This window comes from Manacus candei, unplaced genomic scaffold, assembly GCF_025592945.1.
Source record: "Manacus candei isolate 608988 ecotype Guabito, Panama unplaced genomic scaffold, ASM2559294v1 h1tg000003l, whole genome shotgun sequence".
Lineage (NCBI taxonomy): Eukaryota > Metazoa > Chordata > Aves > Passeriformes > Pipridae > Manacus > Manacus candei.
The window spans coordinates 17,414,139-17,436,968 of record NW_026138051.1 but is presented as its reverse complement, the minus strand read 5'-3'; the positions used below and the strand labels follow the sequence as shown (position 1 = coordinate 17,436,968).

General features: G+C 44.7%; 1 protein-coding gene across 5 annotated transcripts in view; it reads left to right on the top strand.

The window, feature by feature from the left end:
- Window positions 1-22,830, top strand: part of DCX (doublecortin) — a 91,673-nt gene that overhangs the window by 2,601 nt on the left and 66,242 nt on the right. For 2 of the 5 annotated variants that reach the window (XM_051786499.1, XM_051786491.1), the window contains exons 1-3: window positions 7,173-7,278; window positions 8,801-9,191; window positions 19,552-19,892. In XM_051786499.1, the coding sequence (XP_051642459.1) occupies window positions 8,828-9,191; window positions 19,552-19,892 (705 nt within the window). In that variant the 5' untranslated portion in view covers window positions 7,173-7,278; window positions 8,801-8,827. Of the gene's footprint in view, window positions 1-7,172; window positions 7,279-8,800; window positions 9,192-19,551; window positions 19,893-22,830 lie in introns of those variants that run through there. The other 3 variants (XM_051786517.1, XM_051786509.1, XM_051786526.1) reach the window with 2 other exon arrangements.

The window sequence follows — 22,830 nt, the reverse complement described above, 5'->3', positions numbered from 1 at the left end:
ACTTGATATCCTTTCTTCAATCCTAGCCAGGATTGAAACCGATCTCTGTTTTTTTTTTTTCACTACCACAGCATTTCATCAGTTGGTTTTCTGACTTCAGCCACTAGCCCTGTGCATCCCATGTGAGGACTGTCCTCAAATCCACACAGAAGGGAGAGCAGGTCCCGTTTACACACATTGAGTGGTTCTAGGGCTTGTTTCTCTGGAGTTTGAAGTCACAGGAAACAGCCACAGTTCTTTGTGGCTTCCAAGCAGCTGCAGTAGCTGCCTTTTGGCTCCATTTCAGAGGTGACCGATGACAGCTCAGAACTGAGTCTGAAATTGAAACCTGCTTTACCTGGTGCCTGAACATCTGTATCCTTGCTCAATATGAGTGTTTACATAGCTGATGTAGGGTAAACCTTTTGAGAGCTCATGGAATCAGAAATTTAGTTGATTATACCTTCAGACAAGGAGTTTCTCCTCAATCCAAACTTTGGGGTACTGGTCCTGATGTTCTGATATAGTTCTCATTCTCCTGTTCAATTATAGTGTGGTTCACAAAGTTTTCCACGCTGGGAATTGCATCTAAAGAGGAAGAACAGAAAATCTTGAGTAGTGTGTAATACCTTTTTATCTTGGGAAGGCTTTTTAATGAGCAGAACCTGCATAATCTGAGGATAAAATAATATCAGAATCAGTTTCTGATGTCAGCTTCTTGTCCAACAGCCTCTAAAGTATGATCTAGTACTCCCCTGCAGTGTTAAACAAGGACTTGTTTTCAACAAGCTGCAGATGTTCAAAAGATAAAATGGTAATATTATTTTTCCTTAAAAGGTGAGTATCAAAGCACTTATAGTCATTGTCTCCCTGCTGGATGATACTTCTCTCGAGTGAGTCTGTTCAGGGACATTAATGATGCCCTGTGCTTAATTTCTTGATGGTCACAATGAGGAGACAAGGAGGAGAACTGCCTGAAGCCATGTCTCACTTGTCAGCACAACTCTGGTATGCATGGAGGGAGTAAGGGAAGAGCTGCAGAAGTTCAGATCAGAGTTTCAGTACTTGAAATACAGCTATTTAGAAGTCAAAGTGTTTCAATACCGTGTTTCCATACACTTTGCTTTAAAGATAAAACATATACTCAGAGCTCTTTGTAGGTTCCCAAGAAGTATCTAAAATCCCTGAATACCTCAATAGCTGCTAGGGACAGGGCTTTGCATGTCAGCACATATTGGGAACCAGTATCCTTCCCATGCTCACCGTGCTCAAGGTGCCTTGTACTAGAAACAAGCAGGGTGTTGCTGGCTGCTGTGTGCAAGACCCAGCTTTACAAAGCCTGGCAGTAATCGTGGGAGAAGTATCAGTTTTGGTTTAGTTTGAGACTGAGGTTGCAGTGTGGGCTCCTTGTTGGAGAAAGGGGACTGAAGGTGTCAGTGCTGACCTTGTACGTGACAGTGTTTTATTGTTCTGTCCGATGAGTCTGTGTCTCCCTGGAGTCAGAGACTGCAGCTATGCAGACAAGAGACCCCAGTTCATTGATGTTTAAACAATGGTCTTTCAGTGTGCTCCTGGTTTGCATGAGACCTTGAGCTGATAAGTTTTTCTTTTAATGTAGCTAAATTAATTGTTTTCAATGTTTTAAACGCCCAAGACAGATGCAAAGCAACGATTATCAATAGTTTATTGTAGGTAGGTGATATGTGTGCCTGAAGAACAATAGCAAAATAGCTAAGGAATATCCACTGCCATGGAAAAATCACCATCTATTAGTGTTCTCTGTGAATTTTTAGGATAAAACAGATTGGAACCATCCTCTGAAAACAGTAAAACACAGGCACAAAAACATTCTTTACCTACTCTCCCCTCTTCTGGAGAGTGCAGAAACCTTCGAGCTGCCTCTCTCTCAACTGTTACTGCTGGGGGAAGGAGGTGAGCAAGCTGAATGACAATTACTCCTACCATGTAGCTGACAGCTCAAAGCTTCTACACAACAGCTGAGCTCAGCCAGAATCCGCACTCTAAACACTGATTACTCATCTCCTGCCAAGAGACAGGTTTCCTTAGGGCCTTGCAGCTACCCTGGGAGTTTTCCAGCACCCGTGCTCTGCTGCCAGAAGCCAGATGTGCTGGCATAAACACAGGCTGTGCCAGAGTGTGAGCCTTCTCCCAGGAAGGTGTGTGTGCTCTGATTGAAACAAGACTAATACTACTGCGGGCAGTGTGTTGGGTTGTGTGGATCTGAGAAATGCTTGTAGTTTCAAAGTTCAAAATGAGCCCCAGACAGGCTGTGAGAACTCCAGGTTGGTGTAATTTGCCCTCCTCTGGCCTCTAGTCTCTGCCTGATTTCATGCTGAATATCAGAGCTCAAAAGCTCTTATGTCTCCTAAGGCCACCAAAGGCATCTTTTGGCTTCTGTTGGGAATGCCTTCACTATTTGGTAATGAGAAGGTGTTTTCCTGTGACACTGACGTGGCTAAACCCACAGCCTCTGTTGGGTTTGGTCTGGGATGACATTCACCAAGTGTATTGAGGGGAAGTCTCTCATGGAAAACAACTTCTGAAACGGTTTGTTGTGATTTCTAAGCTTATAAGATGAGCTCTTTGGTTATCTTCTACAAATGTTCCCCCAGTGTCACCTGACTCCACTGTCACTGCCTTCAGAGTGACAGAAAGGATCTATGTTTGAAAGGAAATATCTTGCATTTCCATCTTGAATGTGACATGATCCCCTGTGATGGCTTTGATGGGATTTTCCTTTCTATCACTTAATATTCCATCAGGAAAGTCCTTCAAGCCAATGTTACATTCAGCAGGCATTTTGAGAGAGGCTGGCAATCAGGTATTCAGTTAGAATTACTGTATAAAATGAAATTATCAAGAAGTTAAATTCTTGGTCACGAATCTCCTAACTACTATGATGCAGCCCATGGACAACCTTAGAAAAAGGAAAAAACTGGATTTTTTGTTGCTCTATTTGTCATGACCTTGGCTGGGACTCAGTCCATATATCATCCATGACTTGGTCAGCAAAAATGTACTGACAACCTCAATGAGGTTCTGCATGTCCCCCAGGGTACAGGCAATGCAAGTGGCAGCATTGCCATGGCTTTCTGCAAGCTTTGCAAATTGATGTGCCATTGTTCTGCCACCAAAATCTGACTCATGGAGCTCACTGGGTCTGGCAGGGTTTACCCAAAATACCATGGGGTGGAGGTGCTTTGTTTTCTGCTATCAGGGACTTTGTTTTCAGCTGGGAAGGATTTATTGATTGTGGTGATTTGCTTGTAGTAGAGAGGAGATGGAGCCAGAAGAGATCTAGAGCAAAAGGTATTTTTCTTTTGAATGACTGTTGTGGGTCTTAATGCTTTCTGCTATCTGGATGTGTTGGGAATATCTTGGGTGAGTTCCTTGAGCTGCATTGATTAGAGATGCTTAGCACAGGAAACAGCCTTTTCCCTTGCAGCTTGCTTCCCCATGATCCCTCAGGGGATGTAAAGGACTCCATTTCCCCAGTTTCAGCAGGAGCTTGTCTGAGGTCATCTGCTCAGATTGAGGGCATCTGCCAAGGGTGTGGGGCTGCAGAACAAATGCTCTGACTCGGGGAGGAGTGACAGGTCTCACCCAGGAGTCACTGGTGCTGTGGGACACAGAGTCCTGCATTGGCAGCTGCTGGAGGTGGCCTTGGAGCCCAGCTTCTCTTCCACCCTCTCCTCCTTCCCCAGACTGAAAACTTTGTCCCTTCTTCTCCCCGGGGTTTCCAGTGATTCAGGCTTTGAAAAGGGTCCAGTCCTCTGAGTTCAAGGTCTGAACAGCCTCTGCAGATGGCTACAAGGCTTGGAGTGGGGAACCTGTGCTCTGGAAGTGTTCCTCCACCCTTCTCTCCCCAGCAGCTGGGCTGACATTGGCTCTCAAGCATTGCTATATAAAAGACTTGCAGATGTGTGTGGTCCCTATAAAAATAAATCTCCAAAGGAAACAAATGTTATGTGGTGAAAGTTTGCCAAGTCCCCGTTGCTTATTAGCTCACATTATTATGTAGGAGAAACTTAACTCTATAGTCTGATATAGGATAATTCTTCGATGAACTCTCAGCTCTTTTGAAGATTCAGATTTAAAGGCTGTTGCTCTACAGGGTCAAGACTGAGCCACTGGCTTTATGAGCTCTCAGTCATCAGTGCCTTGACACGTTTGGTAGAGCCCTGAAACAGTAATTTGTCATTTCAGAGGGTTTCTTTCAGTGTGTAGGTTCACATCAAGCAAAGCTTTGAAAGCGGTGATCGGGGATGACAATTTCAAAGCAGTCCAGAAGAACAGAGGTTAAAATAAGAAATGTAGCTAAACATGTGCTTCTAAATAGACTGACTAGAAAATGTTGATCCAAGACTTCCTCCAAAAGCAGTGACCACTTGATTTTTCCATCTGTGATACAGCCAGGCCTTGGCTACCTATCACCCTAACTTACATCCTGTTCAGAAAATGTGCTGGGCTATCAGATACAATTCTTTATAGAAGTCAGGAAGCTGCATAGCAAAGTAACTGAGCACTGGCATAGAGTACTTGAGACTGCAACTTCTCATGATGCTAGAAACTAGATTTTCTAGATGCACGTGAAGAAATTAGCACAAAGCATACCCTTTTTTACCTGTAGTCTGTCCCTTTCCAAAGTGTCACAGTTGCTCAGCAGTGTCAACAAATATGTCTTTATACGGATTTAGTTACACAGGCAAAAGTCTAAATGTTAACGTTCTGGGGGAAAGATGATTCACTTGATTTAAAGCTGATTATTTAATCCGAAGAGCTAAATTTATTCTTTCCTTTACAGCTAGATGAAATTATTGATGGGGAGAAGAATTTTCTTTCCAATTCTCCATCACTCATGCTGCCTAAAATTGTTTAGATTATGGTGTCTCAGAGGGTGAATCTCCTCTGATGTAAATAGGTTTTGACTAGCATTAACTCCTTAAGGCCAGTGAAGCAGCTCTTGTGCCTGACCGACAGAAATGAAGTCAGGAGCAGGCCCTTGCATTTGTCAAGAAAGAGCTGCTTATTTCTGTGCCAGTGTCTGTAGCATGAAATGATCCTGCTCTCACTTCAAGAGAAGCAAGTGTGGTGTGATTTCACTGAGAACATGTGAAATCAGTTTGGCTCTGGGGCTCTTCACCTCTGATGATGCTCTGGCTGCTGAGATCCCTCTGGTCTTGTGGGAGGATTAAAGAAGGACAGTTGTACTGAAGGTGATTGGGGCACCATTTAGGAGTAACTTGAGGTTTTGCCCAAGAGCATAACCATTCTTTGCTATGAAAACCTTATCCTTCAGCTGGGGACAAATACAAGTTCTCTTGCTGGAGTAATTCTGCTTTTAAAAGGAAGTGCCTGTGCTTCAAAAAGCTTCTGAGAATGTCCTGAGCAGTTATGTCCATACAGACATGCTGCATCTCACCAGCAGGTATGGTCTCGGATGTAGAAAGAAGTCAAGAGCCATCTGTTAATGCTGTTTGACACTCATTGCTGTCCTCAGAACTTGTCAAACTTGGGAGATTAATACATTGTGGTACAATTCCACTGGGTTTACATCACCCTGCCAGGTAGTATCCATCACCCTGGGGTAGCATCCAGATCCTTAGACATCATCTCAAACAGTGTGCTGCTTCTCTGTTGAAGCTCTGTGTGCCACTGAAGACTGAATTTGGTCTGCTTTTCTCTATTTTTCCCATTACTGTACTTGGCACATGCATAATGATTTATATCTTGGGCAAATTTTTAAAGCATGGATAAATTTATATTTACAGCAGTATTGTGGTAAAGGAAAGAATTGTTAATCCTGGACAGATTAAGCTCATGGTGATGAATGGCCAGGAATTATCTAATTTGGAATAGAGAAGGCTTGAAGTCCCACATACCTCTTGCAACTGGATCCAGAGGCCTACAGAAATATGCCCTGGAGAGCACAGACCCTGTTCTTCCCCGTGTTCTCCTCTGCAGAGATCCCACCACGCACATAAGGGAGCAGCCAAGAGCTTTAGCAGAGGATGCATGGGAGCCTTTGAATAAAAGGGTGGTTTCATGGAATAAGAAACTTTTTCCAAATGTCATGTGTGAAAGCTGCTGGCAGACAAAGACAAGCTCTCAGTGGGTTTGTGTCAGTGTTGCCTGGACTATCATGTACAGGGCAGACAAAGCTGGAATAAATACCAACTTCTTCTGTGTAAATGTGATACTGCTGTGATGTGCCAAAATGACAACATCTGATGTTTTCACTAGAAACAGACACAGCGTTGTTAGGAAAGATTTCCTTCTACAGATGGGAAGATTCCCATTTCCAAATCCCATTCTTTTCTAAAATAAAGGTGGGGCCCAGCACCCATGGGGTTAGGAGCAGGGTTAGTTGTGCTGCTCTTCTAACTGCAGGATAGAAATCTCCACCCAGAAAGCAGGTGAAAGATTTTGCTGTCAGAGGAAGAACCCAGCACAATTTTGTAACAGCTGGGTCCTCCTGCGGTGGAAATTGAAAAATAAACTTCTCATAATTTGAGATATGAACCACATTGGATCTGTTTGGTTAAGCTTGTGTCGAATGACTCCATCCTGAATCTCCCGGGGATTTGAATGAACTGGGATTCAGCGCTCTGGCTTTGGCTTGTGTCCAGTGTTAACAGAGAAAAAGAATTCAGGGGCACCTCATGCAGAACCAGCAAGTGAACCCTCCCTTTCTGCTTGCCAGTGTAAACCAGGAATGCTGTGTAAAACCAGTACAGGAGCAGGACTGTGCCCAGTTCCACCGGTCTATGCTTTTCTTAGTTGCCTTCCAAACGCACTGGAATCTTGTGCCAGCACTGTGCCACACTGCAGGATTGTAGCCATGACCCTCCTGTACTGCTGATCCTTTAGTTTTGGGGCATCAGTCCCATTATCTTTTTCTTTTTTCTCTTTTTTTTTTTTTTTTGTGGGACCAGATGCTTTCTTGGTGCAGTTGGATCCAAGGGGAAATTCTCATCTTTCCAAACATCACCCTCAAACTTGCCTCTTTAAACATTTTATTTACCCATCTGTTAACCTATCCAGAGCTGGAATGAACACACCGTTTTACCCTCAAACACAGACTACAAGCAGGCTACTGATGGTGAGAGTAAAGATCACTGAGGCAAAGTTACCGCGAAGGGATGGAGCAAGGCACTAGGACCTAGGAGGCGTCTCATCCACCCTGGCAGGAATTTCTTGCTTGGAGCTCAGACAACAAAGGCAGAGTGAGCCTGGTTTTCTTTCTCTCAGCATCTCCACCCTGAGCGCTGAAAACCGGTGAGTAGAGCTTTTTTGAGTGACTTGCATGCAGAAAAGTAACAGAAAGGAGGAATCTTTTCTTAGTGCCTTACAGCATCTGCAGTTCATTTTAAAATCAAACCCCCTGCATCCTCTGATTCATTCCCGAAGTTGCTTGGATGTTTCATTGTTCAGTGCATGACACCAGACTGAATCTACCCTAACTGGCATCGTGGGCCAAATGTTCCCAGCTTGGGGTTTCTCTGCAGATGGGCTGTATTGTCATCTGCTTCACTGCAGACTGGGCACAATGATTTTTTTTTCCTGCACAGGTCGCGTTGACATTGTAAAACACAGGGAAGGAGCTTCGTTCTGGCAAATGTAAGGGGTGGGGAAGAGATAGCAACAGCTTTTCCTAGATTTATACGTGGCTGCCAAGTACTGGTGTAAATCCCCTTTCAGCCCCGTGTTAACATGCAAGCAACATGCGTGAGTTGCACGTCCCTGATTGAGCTGAGGGAGTGGAAAGGTCTCTATTGCAGGGTTGGAGGGTTCCTTCTCCTTTTGTGTTGGGGTTTGGTGCGGGAGGAAGGTTGTTCTTGAGCATAAACTAGAGACAGTGCAAAATTCCTTCTTGCTGGGTGTCAGCTCCAGTCTAAGCTTTTCTGTGCTGGGAGCCCCCGTACTCAGAACAATGAAAGGTGAGGAGCCGGGGCGGCGTGTCCCTGGGGCACGGGCACTTCCAGCAATTAAATCACTTAGGGCTGGAAGGGGGAGGTGGAAATAGCCCCTTTATTTTCTCCTTCTCATTAAACGGGAGCAAAAATGCAATTCAGAGGAGAATAAGGCTGAAAAGAGCTCACCGAAGCTGCGTTTCAATGACAGATTTTTCTTTGCAGTCATTTTTTTCTCAGAGATGTAGGCTGGTCCTGGGAATTGATTGATGGGCTAGGAGGGGGCTGCGGATAGGGGGAAGGGTGGGCTGGATCTCATTGCTAACCCTTATTGAACAGGCTGTCACAAAGAAACTGCTTATTCCCGTGTGACCATTCTTTCATAAATGCCAGTTTATTCTAATGTTAAACATTCAGATGCTCTGGGTCCTTCCGTGATTCGACAGACTGAAGGGCTGACTTACTGGGATCTCCTTGTTTTCTGTTGCCAAAGGAAACCTCCCAGGGCTCAGAGGTTTAATTCATTGCCAACTGGTGTTCAGATGAGTTTTGGGGGCAGAGTTGTGATTGCCATGTATCTCTTTGGCGCCCCAAGTCCCAATTTACTGCACTTTGAAAACTCCCAGGTGCAGGAGCAGACAGCTCTCTAGAAACGTGCTCCCTGCCCCCAGTAGCTGGATCTCTTTCAAAATGCGAGGACCCCTCCTACTCTCAGTCCCCGGAATCGATACAAATCTGGGTCAGGGGAGGGGGCTCTTCCCAAATGCATCTGTCCTGCTCCGCACACAGCCTTTGCGTTAGTGTCAGTTTTCCCTGAAATTTGTGGCTCTGCTTGGTTCTAACCCCTCTCTTTGCACTCTTTCTCTCCCCATCTCCTTCCTGCTCAGCTTCAGATCTTTAGGGTTCACCAAACTATGGAACTTGATTTTGGACACTTTGACGAAAGAGACAAGGCGTCCAGAAACATGCGAGGCTCACGGATGAACGGGTTGCCCAGCCCCACTCACAGTGCTCACTGTAGCTTCTACAGAACCAGGACCTTACAGGCACTGAGTAACGAGAAGAAAGCCAAGAAGGTGCGTTTCTATCGCAACGGGGACCGCTACTTCAAGGGGATTGTATATGCCGTGTCCTCTGACCGCTTCCGAAGTTTTGATGCCCTCCTGGCTGACCTGACCCGGTCCCTGTCCGACAACATCAATCTGCCTCAGGGAGTCCGTTACATTTACACCATCGATGGGTCGCGGAAGATCGGGAGCATGGATGAGCTGGAGGAAGGTAATTAGCATCGCTGCCTGGTGCAGTGAGGAGGCGGGGTGGGAAGGGGGCTGCACCACTCGGGTCTGCCGATAAGGTCACATCTCCTCGGGCGAGAAGCGGGGATGCTCCTGCCCCGCCGTGCCGAACCTGCCCGCTCGCCTTCCCCTGCCGAGCGGTGCGGGAGGGGCCGGCGGTGACACCCCCGCGGGGTCCCCAGCGCGCTCGCTCGGCTGCGGATGTGCAGCCGGAGGGGTGTGTCTGCTCTCGGCTAGACATGGCTGTGTCCACGGCCCGGGGGCTGTCTGAGGGTGTCCCCACGTCTGTCCGGGCCGGGGGGCCGAGGGGTGGTCCCCGACGGGTGCAGGGGGAGGCTGGGAAGGGATGTGGATGGGGTTGAATGGAAAAGCGAGGGGTGCTGAGGCGTTCGTGTAGTGGGTGTGCAAATGGGCGTGGGAAGGATTTATGCGCTCTGGGTATAGGGGTGTTTTTGGGGGTATTATGCACACAAGGTGTGTGTGCACAACCCACAGGGGTGTGGTCAGGGCTGTGCAGGGACTTGGGTGTGTGTGGAGAGGGGTGTTTGGGGTGCAGGCACTGTGTGGATGATGGATGTGTGGAAGGCGGGGTGCTGGGAGTTTTTAGTGCTCGGAGTGTGTGGAGGGGGGTGTTGGAAGTTCACAGAGCATGTTTAGGAAGGGGAGTTAATGAACAAGGCTTTTGTATGGAGAAGGGTGTTTTGAGCAGGTTGCACTTGGTGAAATTTGGGGGTTTATACGTTTGTCTGTGAAGGGTTGACTGCAGAGGATGTGCTGGGTTTTCTTCAGGGTGTTCATGCACAGGGTGTGCTCTGGGGTTTGTGCTCAGGGAGTGTATAGAGGTGTGTTGGGCTGTGTGTGTGGAAGGTGAGTGCTGGGGAGGTCTTACAGAGCAACGTGTGTGGAGAGGGCGTTGGGAGCTCATGTGCTGCGTCTGAATATGGTCCGTGCAGGGCCTGTGTGGAAGGGAGGTGCCTGGAGATGTTCAAATGTGTGTGTGTGTGTGTAAGGGGGTGTATTTGAGGAGTGTTTCTGCAGGGACAGCATGGTGGGTGGTTGCTGTGGTGGGTCTGGGGGGCACTGTGGGAAGGCATCCCCTGCATGGCAGGTTTGAGTGTGCCCCTGTATGTAGAGGGGGTGTCAGTATGCTGGTTCCTCTGCATGTCACTTGGACTGTGGGATGAAGAATAAGTCAAAAATCAAACCTTCTGCTCAGAAGGCGTGACCTGGGGGCAGGGTTGCTCCTGTGGAGCTCAGCTGCCAGCTGTGTCTGTGCCTGGGGTGCTCCCTCTGCAGCAGTGGGTGCTGTCTTTCCCATGGAGTCTCAGGAATGCAATGGCTTCAAGGCCATTCCTTCTTCCTTGCCCAAGACATGATTGTGGGCAAGCTCTGCTGGCAGCAGAGCCAAAGTGGGGTGCACAGAGGGCACCCACAGCCACCCTGATTTTCTCTTCCTCAAGCAATTCAGACATTCCATTCTTTGTTTGGACCTGGAATATCCTGAGTATTCTTTGCAAGAGAGGAATTGCTTTTCACTGTTCCTTGATGTTTTCCTCCAAGCAGATGACCTGGTTGATTTGGTAACTATTGAAAATCCAGAGGGCTTTTGCCTTTAGTAAAAGACAATGGATGTGAGTGTGTGAGGCATGAACTGCAGGGGCAGCCTCAGCAGTGAGTCATTGTGTGACCTTGACTAAAGCATCTCTCCCTAGAATTCCTTGTCTGTCAAGTGGGATACTCACTTCCCCAAAATACTTTGTGGGGGACAAGCACACAGAAGAGATATTGTTTTCCACAGAGGAGTTTTCCTGGGAAGAAATCACTGCCTTTCAGAGTGATGATGTATCCTAGTGGAGTTATTCTCAGCACAGTTACAGCTGCCAAATGGAGGTGTGGCCTCCCTTAATTTTAGAGATTCTACCATGTTTCATTCTGGTCTCTTAATATGGCCACAGCCTTTCTCTAATGGCAGCTCTCAGCCCTACCTATCCTCGATTTAATGTAAATCTTCAGATATAACTCCATGAGAAAATGCAGTTCTTTATTCTCTTTTTATACTCTTCCTCTTCTGTCAGTGAAGTTAAAAAACCTTTGTTATACCTGCTTTACTCTGGGTTTTGCTGTAGCTAAGAAGGTGCTTAGTTCATGAAAACATTTTTTGCTGGTTAAGGTACAGATGGGAGATGCTGGCATTCGGGTTCTGGCTTTGTTCTACCAAAATGGTATCTGGAAACAGCACTGAAAGAGGCATTAAAACCACACCAGAATTGTCTGTGTCGCTGTGTCCTCAGCAGAGCAACAGCTAGGAAAATATAACATGAGCAGAGTGAAAACAAAGGAACCCAGTGTTTGAAAATGCCAAAGTTGGTCTGTATGCTGTTATTGACAGTTTAACAACAACAATATTCCGTATTTCTAGGGAAGACCTGTGCATCTATTGCAGAAAAGAAATTTACAATATTGTGGTTGTAAAAAAACCTGTGGTAAATTCTGCTGTTAGTTTGGGTGTTTGTATAACTGTGTACTAGATATATGCATGGAAAGGCAGAACCTGGGAGTTACACTTGGCTGTGACATACAAGAACAGTGCACACCCAGTGTATGTCTGCCATATAAATTAGCTTTCTACTTGGAGACTATGGGTAACTAAACTAGTTCTAGTTGCTATAATGTGACCAATTTATTATAGTAATTTCCAATAAACAAGTAGAGCATAGGAAAAATCATCAAAGAGGCTAATCTCAGTGGTTTTACTGCAAAAGCTGGTGAATTACTGATAATATTTCACATCATGTTCTAAGTACTTGATTACTTCTGCATGGTTTAAAAACGTGCTTGTATAATGTAGTCTGAATATAATCCTGGAGGGTAGAGAATGATATTGCACAGTACCAATATCCTAGAGACAGACATCTCAGGTGAACAAAACCCACATGGTGTGCTGCTAATTAACTGGGGCTTGGCAATAACCCTTTTGTTCTCCAGACCCAGAGCTGGTAATCTTCTTCCCTGGCATTCAGGGTTGTTCTCCTAAGGTTCTGGATGGATGTTTTACGTCTCAGCTTGTCCGAGATGTAATAAGGGAAGTCTGCTCGCATAGTTGCCAGTTGGGATGTGCCTCTTGGTCTTTTCCTGTACTGAACCCTAATGCTGGTTAGGAAGTCCATTTTGGAAGCCCACGGGACTCTCTCACATAGGTGCTTTTTGCTGCCTGCTGAGTTCTTCCTCAGCTGTCACAGGCTGCTTTTTCCATGCTGTACCAGCAAGCTGTCTGGTCTCCCAATGACCTTCTCTCAAAATCCACTTGCCTGATCGTTTTTTCTCCCTCCTTTCACTCCTAGTGGCCATCTTCCATCATGGTAGTCATTGCCTTAAATCTGACTCCCTATTTTCAGCATTCAGTTTTAATGTATTTGTAAATAATGCACATGCTGCCATTGATTAGGACTGTATTCCTCCTTAACCTATATGGTGGTTAAGTGCAATACAGCCTCCTGTTACTGCACTGTTACAGCTGATCCTGGTGGCAGGTAACCTGCTGACAGCATCTCCCACTTGTGTGCCGTCTTGGCTGAGTCAGGAGTGGATGTTGGGCCCAAGTGCTGCTGTTCATCATGGCTGGTCTAGGCAGTAAGTGAATCTTTTGGAAAAGAGCACCAGGTGATCTTTATTCCCACTCATATTATAATTGGTTCCAGTGACCAAGGCTTCAGGAGGTCAGTATAGGAAGCTGCATTTATTGGTGAGTCACTGTTGTAACAGATCATTCTGTGCCTTGTGCTGTGATAAAACCTGCATATGAAAGGTGCTAAAAAAATCATGTGCCATCCTTTCCAGCTGTTCTCAAGCTGATTGTAGAGCAGCTCACACTGTCATCCAAGTTCCTGCTAAAATTTAGTTCCTTTGACATCTGCACAGGATGGTTTGTTCCTTGGTTCCTTTTGAGCCTCTATGTTCCTGTAGACTCAATGTGATGAGATGGAAATTCTCCCACCTCAGCTCTGATTGTTCTTTGTCTTGGAATGGAGGGCTGGGTAAAGGTGGAAGCTGATGTTGTACATGGACTTCAGCAGCAAAGATGGCTTAAGAAATGCTGCTCTTGGCCACATGTTCTAGGCCCCATTGTCCCACAAATGAACTCTCTGTGGGACAATAGATTTTTTTATCCCTCTCCATAATTTTGCTGCTTTCCCATGTGGCCCAATAGCAGCTTCTTGACATAATGAAAGGGACAGCGAGGCACAGCCCGAGAGTGAGAGAAAGGCACAAGTCAGGCTCCTGGCTGCTGAAGCCACTGCAGCTCCCAGTTAACCTCAGTACTGGTTTGTTTCCCCTGTGAGGAGGGACTGACACTTCCTCAAAAGCCAAATTTCTCACTTGTAAAGCTTGGACATCCATGGCCATGTATTTAGAGGCACCGACCGAATGGAGCATCCTACTGTTCAAGGTACTGGTTCAGAGTGTAATGACACATAACTCCTGCCCAGGGAGGTTCTGATGTGAACATGTGGGGGTGGAAGAAGGTGTTATCACTGATGAGGAACTGAAATGCAGAAAAACAATTCTACCTGTTTGTCCAAAGCCCATCAATGACACCAAGATGGAAGTCAGAGCTCTAAGCTTCCTTGTTCAAGTGCTTTCATTCCCCTCCTGAGCCTTTTCCAGGGTTTGGTCAGTGGTTTGCAAGTACTTACATCTTACAGGTTTTTTGTTATAAGTGGAATTGTGACCTGCTTTTAGTCAGTGGCTCATTTCCTGTGAATTAAGTGCCCTTTGCTGTGCATGGCCAGGGTCAGAAACACATGTGCAAATAAGCCCATTAAATACAAATATAGCATGTATTAGACATGGCCAACAAAGGCAGAAATGCAGACTTAGATTAAAACTAAAATTTGAGACTCAGCATTTAGTTCAAGCTGCAGCACTTTTCCCTCCTGAGCTCCTGGGATGCTCAGGCTGGGAAGGGCACAACCCCCCTTGCATTGTGATCAGAGGGCCCATCCAAAGGTGGATTTATGCCCTGTCCTGCGCTACATGGTTGAAATTTGCTCTTGCTTCAGATAAAACACTAAAAAAAGCTGAATAGGGTTTTGTTTTGCTCAGTGTGCAAATATTCTTGGGCTGCGTGAGATATTCCAGAAAGTGTTTCCAAGCTTTTTGTATCCTGTCATGCCCTTGGGAATATTTTCCAAAATCTTGTCCAGGAGTGTTTAAAGTAATCACAGGAGGGGCTCCACCCTGGAACTGTACAGAGTCTGCTGTGTGCTGGGACTGAGGGATTTATAGGAAGTATATTGGAATCTCCACCCAGTGTGTGTATGTGTGTTCCAGTTTGCCTGGAAAAGTGAAATTCATGTAGTCCAATACTGAAACCTTGGTAACCTGTGGAATTGTTTTCTGTGGCTGTTGTCCTAATAGCTCAGCTAATAGCATCCTACACAACAAAATTTATCCTTAAGTTCTGTTTTATTTACTTGCTCATCCTGTCTGTCACATTAGGACCAGCGTGGCCCCAAAATTCTTTACAGGCTTTTGAAGGTAATTTCTAATCACACATTTCTTTCAGCTCTTCAACAGAACAAGAGGTGCTTCTCTTCGTGGGAGAGATCCCATGGGAAGAGCCAAAGGAAGGAAGCTCTTCCAGAGTTCATTTTGCCATGGTGGAGCAGGTCTTTTTAATGCATAAAGCAACAGAAAGTTCACGCATTTGAAACCAAAGGTCTACTTCAACACCATGTGGAATGAACTCTGCAAGGTGTTAAGTCCACTTAATTCCTATTGCAGTGGTAGTAAATTCCATGAAACATTAAAGCTGAGCACAGTAGCAGAATCTCAACTTTGCAACAGCAGAGCTAACAGCCAAAATAATTGACTGCAGCCCAGAGGGACTGGTTTTGGAATAAGTGTTAACAGTTACACTTTCAAAATGGCCTCACTTCAGCTTTCCTGGTTTTTCTCATAAGACTTCTGACTGCATTTCATTATCTTTGGAAACTTGATGGTGTGTGCTGAGGAAGGATAACTTTTTCTGAAAGCACAGCCTGTCATTTCTGGTATTGTCACAAGGAGCTGCTTGTAAGAGGGTTGAAGGATTAGCACTACTCTGGAGCTTAGGGTTTTTCTGAGGAACCTTCTCTAAGGCAAACCTTATCTTTGCTGAGATCATCCCTTCTTTAGGAGCCGAATAATCGCCTTGTGCTTCTGTCAAATTGGTAGCACAGGAATGTGTCATGCACTTGTAGCCAGAGTAATTTGGTGTGAGACAAGCCGTGGCTTCAAATGGCAAATATGATGATAATGACTTAAGGTCAAAGGGCTGCAGTCAGTCCATCTATTGCTCAAGGCAGGACAGGAGTAAATAAATGCCTTGGCTGGTTTGGTGGCATGATAGGAATTGTGACACCTCGGGAACACACTGGCATGATGACAAGTGTGTCATCCTGCAGCATCATCCTGCAGAGCTTTGACTCCCCAGTGCAGAAGGGGCATCGTGCACTGACTTGGCCCTGCACTAAACAGATGCTGTCCTTGGTACCATAGCTGGTGTTCAGCAGCAGATTGGATCTTGTCAGGATGATGTTTCCCACCCTTCACTGCATGAGTGTGTCTCTTTGGGGCTCCCATTTGGGGTTTTGTTTGGAAGTACTGACGTGGCTGTTCATCACACCTTCTCATGGTTTACAGCTGGATTGCTGCACGTGTGCACAGCTGCTTGCTGGCTCGAGACGTGTTCCTTCAAATATTTGTACACAGATTTTTGTGCTTATATATTCTTCTCGGAGTTGTTTCTTTTGCATTTCACAAAATCTCGTGTTCACTTCCCGTCCTGCTGTTATGCTGTGCACATCTTCTGCAACCACACTGTCAATCACTTACAAACTCTGACTGGCACAGTGGCACACCTTGACTTCTCATTATAGGCTTAGCACAGACAGATGTAACAGAGAAACCAGGAAACCACTCCTTCCTCTAAGGTAGCAGTATTCCCCATAGGATATCTCTTTTTTTTTATGAATGCTTGTTCAAAGCTGGAAAGTTCACAGCTCACACTTGCTCAATCCTGCTACCACCATGGTAAGGTTTGGGTAAAACTCTACTGTGGGAAGTGGGATAGCATGTGTTCCTGGCTGGCAAATGGATGTGCATCACTGAGGAACCTGAATGATAATTTTACTACTATTTGAGGGTCATAAACTGAGTTTGGGAAGACATCAGTTGAAGTAATTTCTAAATTAAGTTAAAGCTTCAGGTTACATCTTTGGGTCAGGGAAGAAGGAAAGAAAAGCTGCTTTTCCCTGGAGCTATACAGCCATAACTGCAAAAATGACACTGAGAAGAGCTGCTACTCTGAACTGCTATCCTGAATTATCACTCCAAACAAATTCCTTTCCAGTTTTAGAACCCAATAAAATATTTGCTGGGGTTTGGGCTAAATGAAACAAAGTGAGAAAGGGCAGATTCTATTTTCTGCTTGTGACTGTGAGTACAACTTGAAAGGCCAGCGTGTAGATCTGTACAACCACCTAAAAGAGCACATTTGAGGGAGAAAAGCCTACAAGAGTATTGCCTTCATGCCACTATTGCCTTTGGTGTGCACTGGTGTAAATACACAGCTGTGGTGTGCAGTAAGGAATTTAAAAGGATTCAGCTGGAAATAAGAGTAATACTACTCTACTAAACAGACCAAGAATCTCTTCCTCTTGCTTTAAAACATGGAACTTATTCATGGAAAATGCGCTGCACCACCTCATGTGTTTGTAGAACACAGTGCAAATATATACTTTCTTTTGTTGTGGCGTCTTCTATCCAAAAGTATTAGACAAATATGGGTGAAAGTCAAGCCTTGCCACACTTCAGTGGCTGGTATTGCTACTTCTGTTCTTCAGGTAGGGAAGCAGAGGTGCAGGTGAGGTCAGGAGCTCTCACAGGGAAGCCTGGGGCAGGGGTGACAGCAGCGTTCAAATCACTTACTCTTGGTGTTGCATTCAAAGAGAGAAATCCATTTTCTCAAAGGATAATGCACAGTTCTGTTCTGAACACACTTATAAAGGCTCTGCCACCCAGGGATTATGAGCTTGGGAGGGCTCAGGCTCTTAGGACAGGGATAATTCCCTGTGAGCATTCCAAACTCCCCCCTCTGCCCTTTACACTCCGCTGTGAAACTGGAGAGAAGCCTTGGCCTGCTCCACACCAGGTGTTACTTGACTGAAGCAGATGAATAAACCACAGCTTATCACTTATTAATCAGGAATATCTGAAGTACTCAGTGCTTCTGGAAAATGATATGTCCAGTGGGAATTCTTTATAATGTGTGGTACTCTGTGGAGTATATTTAAGTTTCTATTGAGTCGGATTCACAAAATATGAGGAATTAAGGAGCTTCAGCTATGGGTGCTACTACATGGTCAGTTTAATGAGGGTTTTTTCTGACAGCAAATACAAATTTTTACTGTTTGGTCAAGCCAACAGAACCTCCAGGTGGGATTATTGCATTAGTTTGGGTAAACTAGTTGACAAAGTGCCCAACTGACAGTGTTCATCATGAACCTTGTCAGCTCTCTTCTCCCTTCTCTATTTTTATTCCATCTTTAGAAGGGAAAACAGAATATCTGCTTCCTGTTGATAAACGATTTTGGTCATTTTTATGCAACTGATGGAGAAGAGCTGCAGTTAGAGATGTAAGCACCACAAGTGTGCATTATTTTGTGGCAAACTGGGTACAAAGGGTTAAAATAAGTGAGCATCCTGCATCTTTTCTGTGGCTGCTTGTGACATCAAACCCTTAGCAGTAATAGGGGCATAAATACTACACAGACCATTGTTATAAGCCCGTAAAGTCTTCTGTTTATTGTTTATTGCCTGTTAGTGGTCTCACCATGTGTTCTAGGGAGGGGCCCTCTAGGTTCCTGCACCAAAAATGCAGTTTAGGCAGCAGAAGAACGACTGTATGAACATTATTCCGGGTATGTTACGTGCCTGGGCTGTGCAGAAACCAATGGACTCTTTGGAAATCCATATTTATACCTCTGCCAATTGGATGTCAAATCCTGCCCTAGAGGTCCTGGAATGGAAAGCCAGACTTGGCTATCAGGTAGGCTTTTCAAAGATATCCAGGTCCTGGATTTTGCATGGACAGATAAGGAAATGCAGCCAGTCTGACTGTGCAAAGAAGGAATTCTTTTTTTTTTCTTGTTTAGTATAGTTAAATTTGTATTTTGATTTCAAATCTGTTGTAATACGTGAAGAACTTAATTCTATCAGATCAGCCCAAGAAAACACCAGAAGAAACTCTAAAATCCTACAGGTTATGCCCTCAGTTCCTATTAAAATTTTATCTAATGGCGAGACAGAAGCTTTTTCCTCTAGCATTGACTGACTTTTTTTCAGTGTGTCTTCAAGTGCTCAGCAGCCTGAGTCATTTCAGACTAGACAGTCACATTCCCTTAGGGATACTGGTTTACAGTCTCATTCTAGTAATAACTCTTCTAGCATCCATCAGATTTGCAGGCCCAAAAGAAGATCCTACAAATCCTTTAAGGTGCTTTTAAAACCTTAGATAGATAGGATCCTGTAAATTACAGACAAAGCTTGAAACTAATTTTGGGTGGGATAGGGAAGGGCTTTTTGTGAATTACTAACAAGACCATGTAACCCTTCTCTACCATGTCTAAATTTGGATTTAATATATTTTTGGTTGGTACCAGCCATATAAAAGCAAGCAGTGGCATTTGGTGTAGTGCTTAATCTCAGCTGCCATTAGGTCTGTTCTCTAATAAACCACTGGTGATTTAAAAAAGCATATTTGTTATGCCTGCTAGATTTATCAATGCTACTTTTAGTAGAGACAATTCAGTACAAGATTTCTGTTATTTTTCAAGCATGATGCAAAGGTACTTTGGGGATGAATGTTGATGTCCTTCTGGCACTGAAGTAGTAGCTAGGTCTGTAAAGATGGAGAGGAAGCTGGCAAAGTTACAGTTTAATGAAGGTGGTCAAATGAATTTGGCATTTTGGAGCTCTTAGGCAGCTTAGTTGCATCTTCCAGTACCTAACTACCTTTATAATTCAACCTTTTTTAACCTCTGGTTCATGTGACTGAGTGCTTGTATATATTTGTTCATGCGAGCTAAGGCTGACTAGCCTAGTTTGTGGAAATACTAGTCATATTTTAAATAATCATAAATATAAAATTAAAATAAGGCAAAATGTTTTAATAACAAACTGTCATGGAAGTGCTGATGAAAACAATTATCAATGGTTTGCATGATTAATCGGGGAAAGTATATTGTCTGTTTTCCAGCAGCCTTTTTGTAGTAACCGCAGAATTTCATTTCTTTCAAAAGGGGAGAGTTACGTCTGCTCATCTGACAACTTCTTCAAGAAGGTGGAGTACACCAAGAATGTCAACCCCAACTGGTCTGTCAACGTGAAGACATCTGCCAACCAGAAAGCACCTCAGTCTCTGGCCAGCAGCAACAGTGCCCAGGCGAAGGAGAACAAAGATTTCGTGCGCCCCAAGCTGGTGACCATCATCCGCAGCGGGGTGAAGCCCAGGAAGGCAGTGCGTGTGCTCTTGAACAAGAAGACTGCCCATTCATTTGAGCAAGTTCTCACTGACATCACTGAAGCTATAAAACTGGAGACAGGAGTGGTCAAAAAGCTGTATACCTTGGATGGGAAACAGGTAAGAGGTTTTACAGATGTTGCGCCTTTTCCTTTCTCTTCCCTTGAGGCTTTGCTGACTCAGAACAATTTTTGAAGCCTAAAATTAGGCCAAGATGATCGCTGCCATCTGTTCTCTTAGAAGTATGACTTCTCATGCCAGTGGTTAAGTTACTAAATTTTCCCTGGTATTAATATCAAGCAAAGAATGTAGCCAAAGGTCTGAGTGGAACAGATGCTCGTCCTGCACACCGGCGTGTGGTGCGTGTCTTCTGGACCAGCTAAATAAATAACGTGGCTCACAGCCACCAGCTCATTTGGCTCTGGAGTAACTGCAGGAACTCTCAAGCTTTGGCTTCACTCAGTGAAAATGTGTTGCTTGACTTTCCTTGCCCTCTGATGAAGGCTTGCTAAGATCAAGCAGTTGCTCCAGGCATGCTCTTCTGGTCAGCTCTGTAGTTGGCAGGAAAAGCACGGAATTGTGCTGCATTTTCTTGACTAAATGCATGAAGAGGTAACATGCAGAAAGAGTCAGAAGTATTTAGTGGGTCATCATAATGCGCTTCATGTCTACATGTTCCTGGAACTGAAGGAAACATCTGTCTCTTGTTAGCAGCTACACAGCAATGAGCGATTTCATACTGCTGTATCCATGAAAACCCTCAAAGGAATGTGGGGTTGATTTTAGAACTGGGGAGAGCTAGATTCTTCAAGGACAATTCTGAGCTTGATTTAACAGTTCTGTCTTCTGTAATTGAGGAATGATCTTATTTTTGTCACTGTTTTCCTTGTTCCAGATTCTGGAGTGAGGCAGCACAGCTCTTGTGTGGGTTTAGACTCTGACTATTCTAGGGATTGATGCTATTGCTTTAAATTAACTCTTTGCTGTCTCTGGAAAAATTATTCAAGTACTAGCTCTGTCCAATGAACATTCAGACTTTACATATGAAAATGTTCATCCTTCCAACCCCAAATACAGGTTCATAAACTGTCCTGCACAGTCCAGGTGTAGTGCCTGGGAGCTGACAGTAGCATGTCCCTCTACTCTGTCTGATGTTTTGGTGTCCCTGCCCATGACAGTGAGGTTGGAACTAGATGGTCTTTAGGATCCCTTCCAATCCAATCCAATCCATTTTGTGATTCTATGATCCTTGCTTTATCCCAGCCTCTGTATCCTGCATATTAGTTTGTGGCTGGTTCTAGCTTCAGATATACAAAAAAACCTTGGAAGAGACTGGGGAGTGAGGAAGGAGAGAATCAAGTGACCTGTCCCCACTGCAGAAATAATATATGGGCACAGGATCATGCCTGTTGGATAACAGCAGATTTACAAAGGGTTTAATAAACAGATCTGATCTGAGAGCAGCTGCCTGCTCATGCTGACACAACAAGTACCTTTGCTGTCATAGTTGTGAATGAGGATCTTCATCTGAACCTGTGAATGGCCTCAGTTCTTTGAGAACAACTGGCATTTGGGAGGTGAGATGTTACTTTGGATGGTGTGCAGAAATAGGGATGCCCCATAAGCTTCCATCAAACTGTTCTCTTCCCCCCCTTTCAGTTACAGGAGTAAGTGGTGATTCCCCCTCACCTCTGGCTGGAGAGCCAGACAAGATCAGCCCATAGCCTGACCTGAGCCTGTGGGCTGGTGACCAGCCTGTGTGATGGTGTTAACTCCCAAGTGGGGATTTGGGAGATGCTGCTTGCTCTCAAGTTACAGATTGCCTGGAGTAGTTCTGCTGTGGGTTAGCAGGGGGTTAGTGCTGCAATCTCTTTTGGGAGATACTGCTTTGGACAGGGCTACAGCTGAGCAAGGGACACAAAGATCTCTGTAACCTGGCAATTCTTACTGCCAACTGCTCTCCATAGCAGGCACCACACCACACGACTCTTCTTGAATCAAATACTAAAAGGCAACCTGGTTTTCCTCCTGTCACACTCTGACAGCTGTACAGTGAATGGGGCCTTAATTCAGCACTGGTCTGACTGGGGCAACCGGACAACTTCACCAGTTTTTGTTGCAGAAATGTAATTTCAGTAAAGTCTTCATCACAGATATCACATTTAACTTGTTTTATTGGCTTTATAATTCACCATTTTATGAAATGTGATATTTCATTGCGTGTCGGAGGCACTACTGGGAGTTTCACTATATGTAAATGTGCACCCAGTATTGCAGTTATTGAAAAGAGAGAGATTTTGTGATTTGACAATAAGGGGATGTGTGATATTTGTTTGTGGCAGCAATTAGTGTCGAAGCTTCTTGAAGGGCAAACCTGTTTCACCAAGGCTTTTTTTTTTTATTGGAAAGTTTCCTTCAGTGTTTCTTTTTTATCATATCTAAGCTTATTTGAAATTTTCTACCTATGTGTGTTCTCAGTGTTGAAGTTAGAACCAGAGACTTCTGCTGTGGGTGCAGTGCTTGCTGTTGGGGTTTCCATGACATACTGCTCCATAAAATCTGACCTCCTGACATGACATTAGGGGTTTTTGCATGTCTGATTCTGACATTAGAAAGGGATTACTGAATGCATAATTCTGACAAACAGCATTTTATTTTCAGGAGAAAATATTCATGCAAAACCGCAAGCTGCTCAAAACTGAAATACTGACAAGAATCCTGACAGTCTGTCTCTTTGAGTGTCATCAGAGGCACGTTGCTCCCTCTGTTGTGAAATGATAGAATTTACAAAAGGAACGTACAAAGGAAAATCATCCTTCCTCAGTCCATGAGCTGGAACTTAATGAGGGGAGATGATTATTTTATTTATAGGCATTTCCATGGTGCTCATCAGCAGAGTAATCAAGACGCTTTAGAAGTACAGGCAGTGGTGGCAATGACAGAGTGGTGCGTGAATAATTACATTTCTATGCACTGCAGATCTGCTGCAGTTGGAGTGAGAAAGCAGATAATTGAGGGCTGGATGGGCTGTATTTGAATAAATGCAACACTCAAAGCA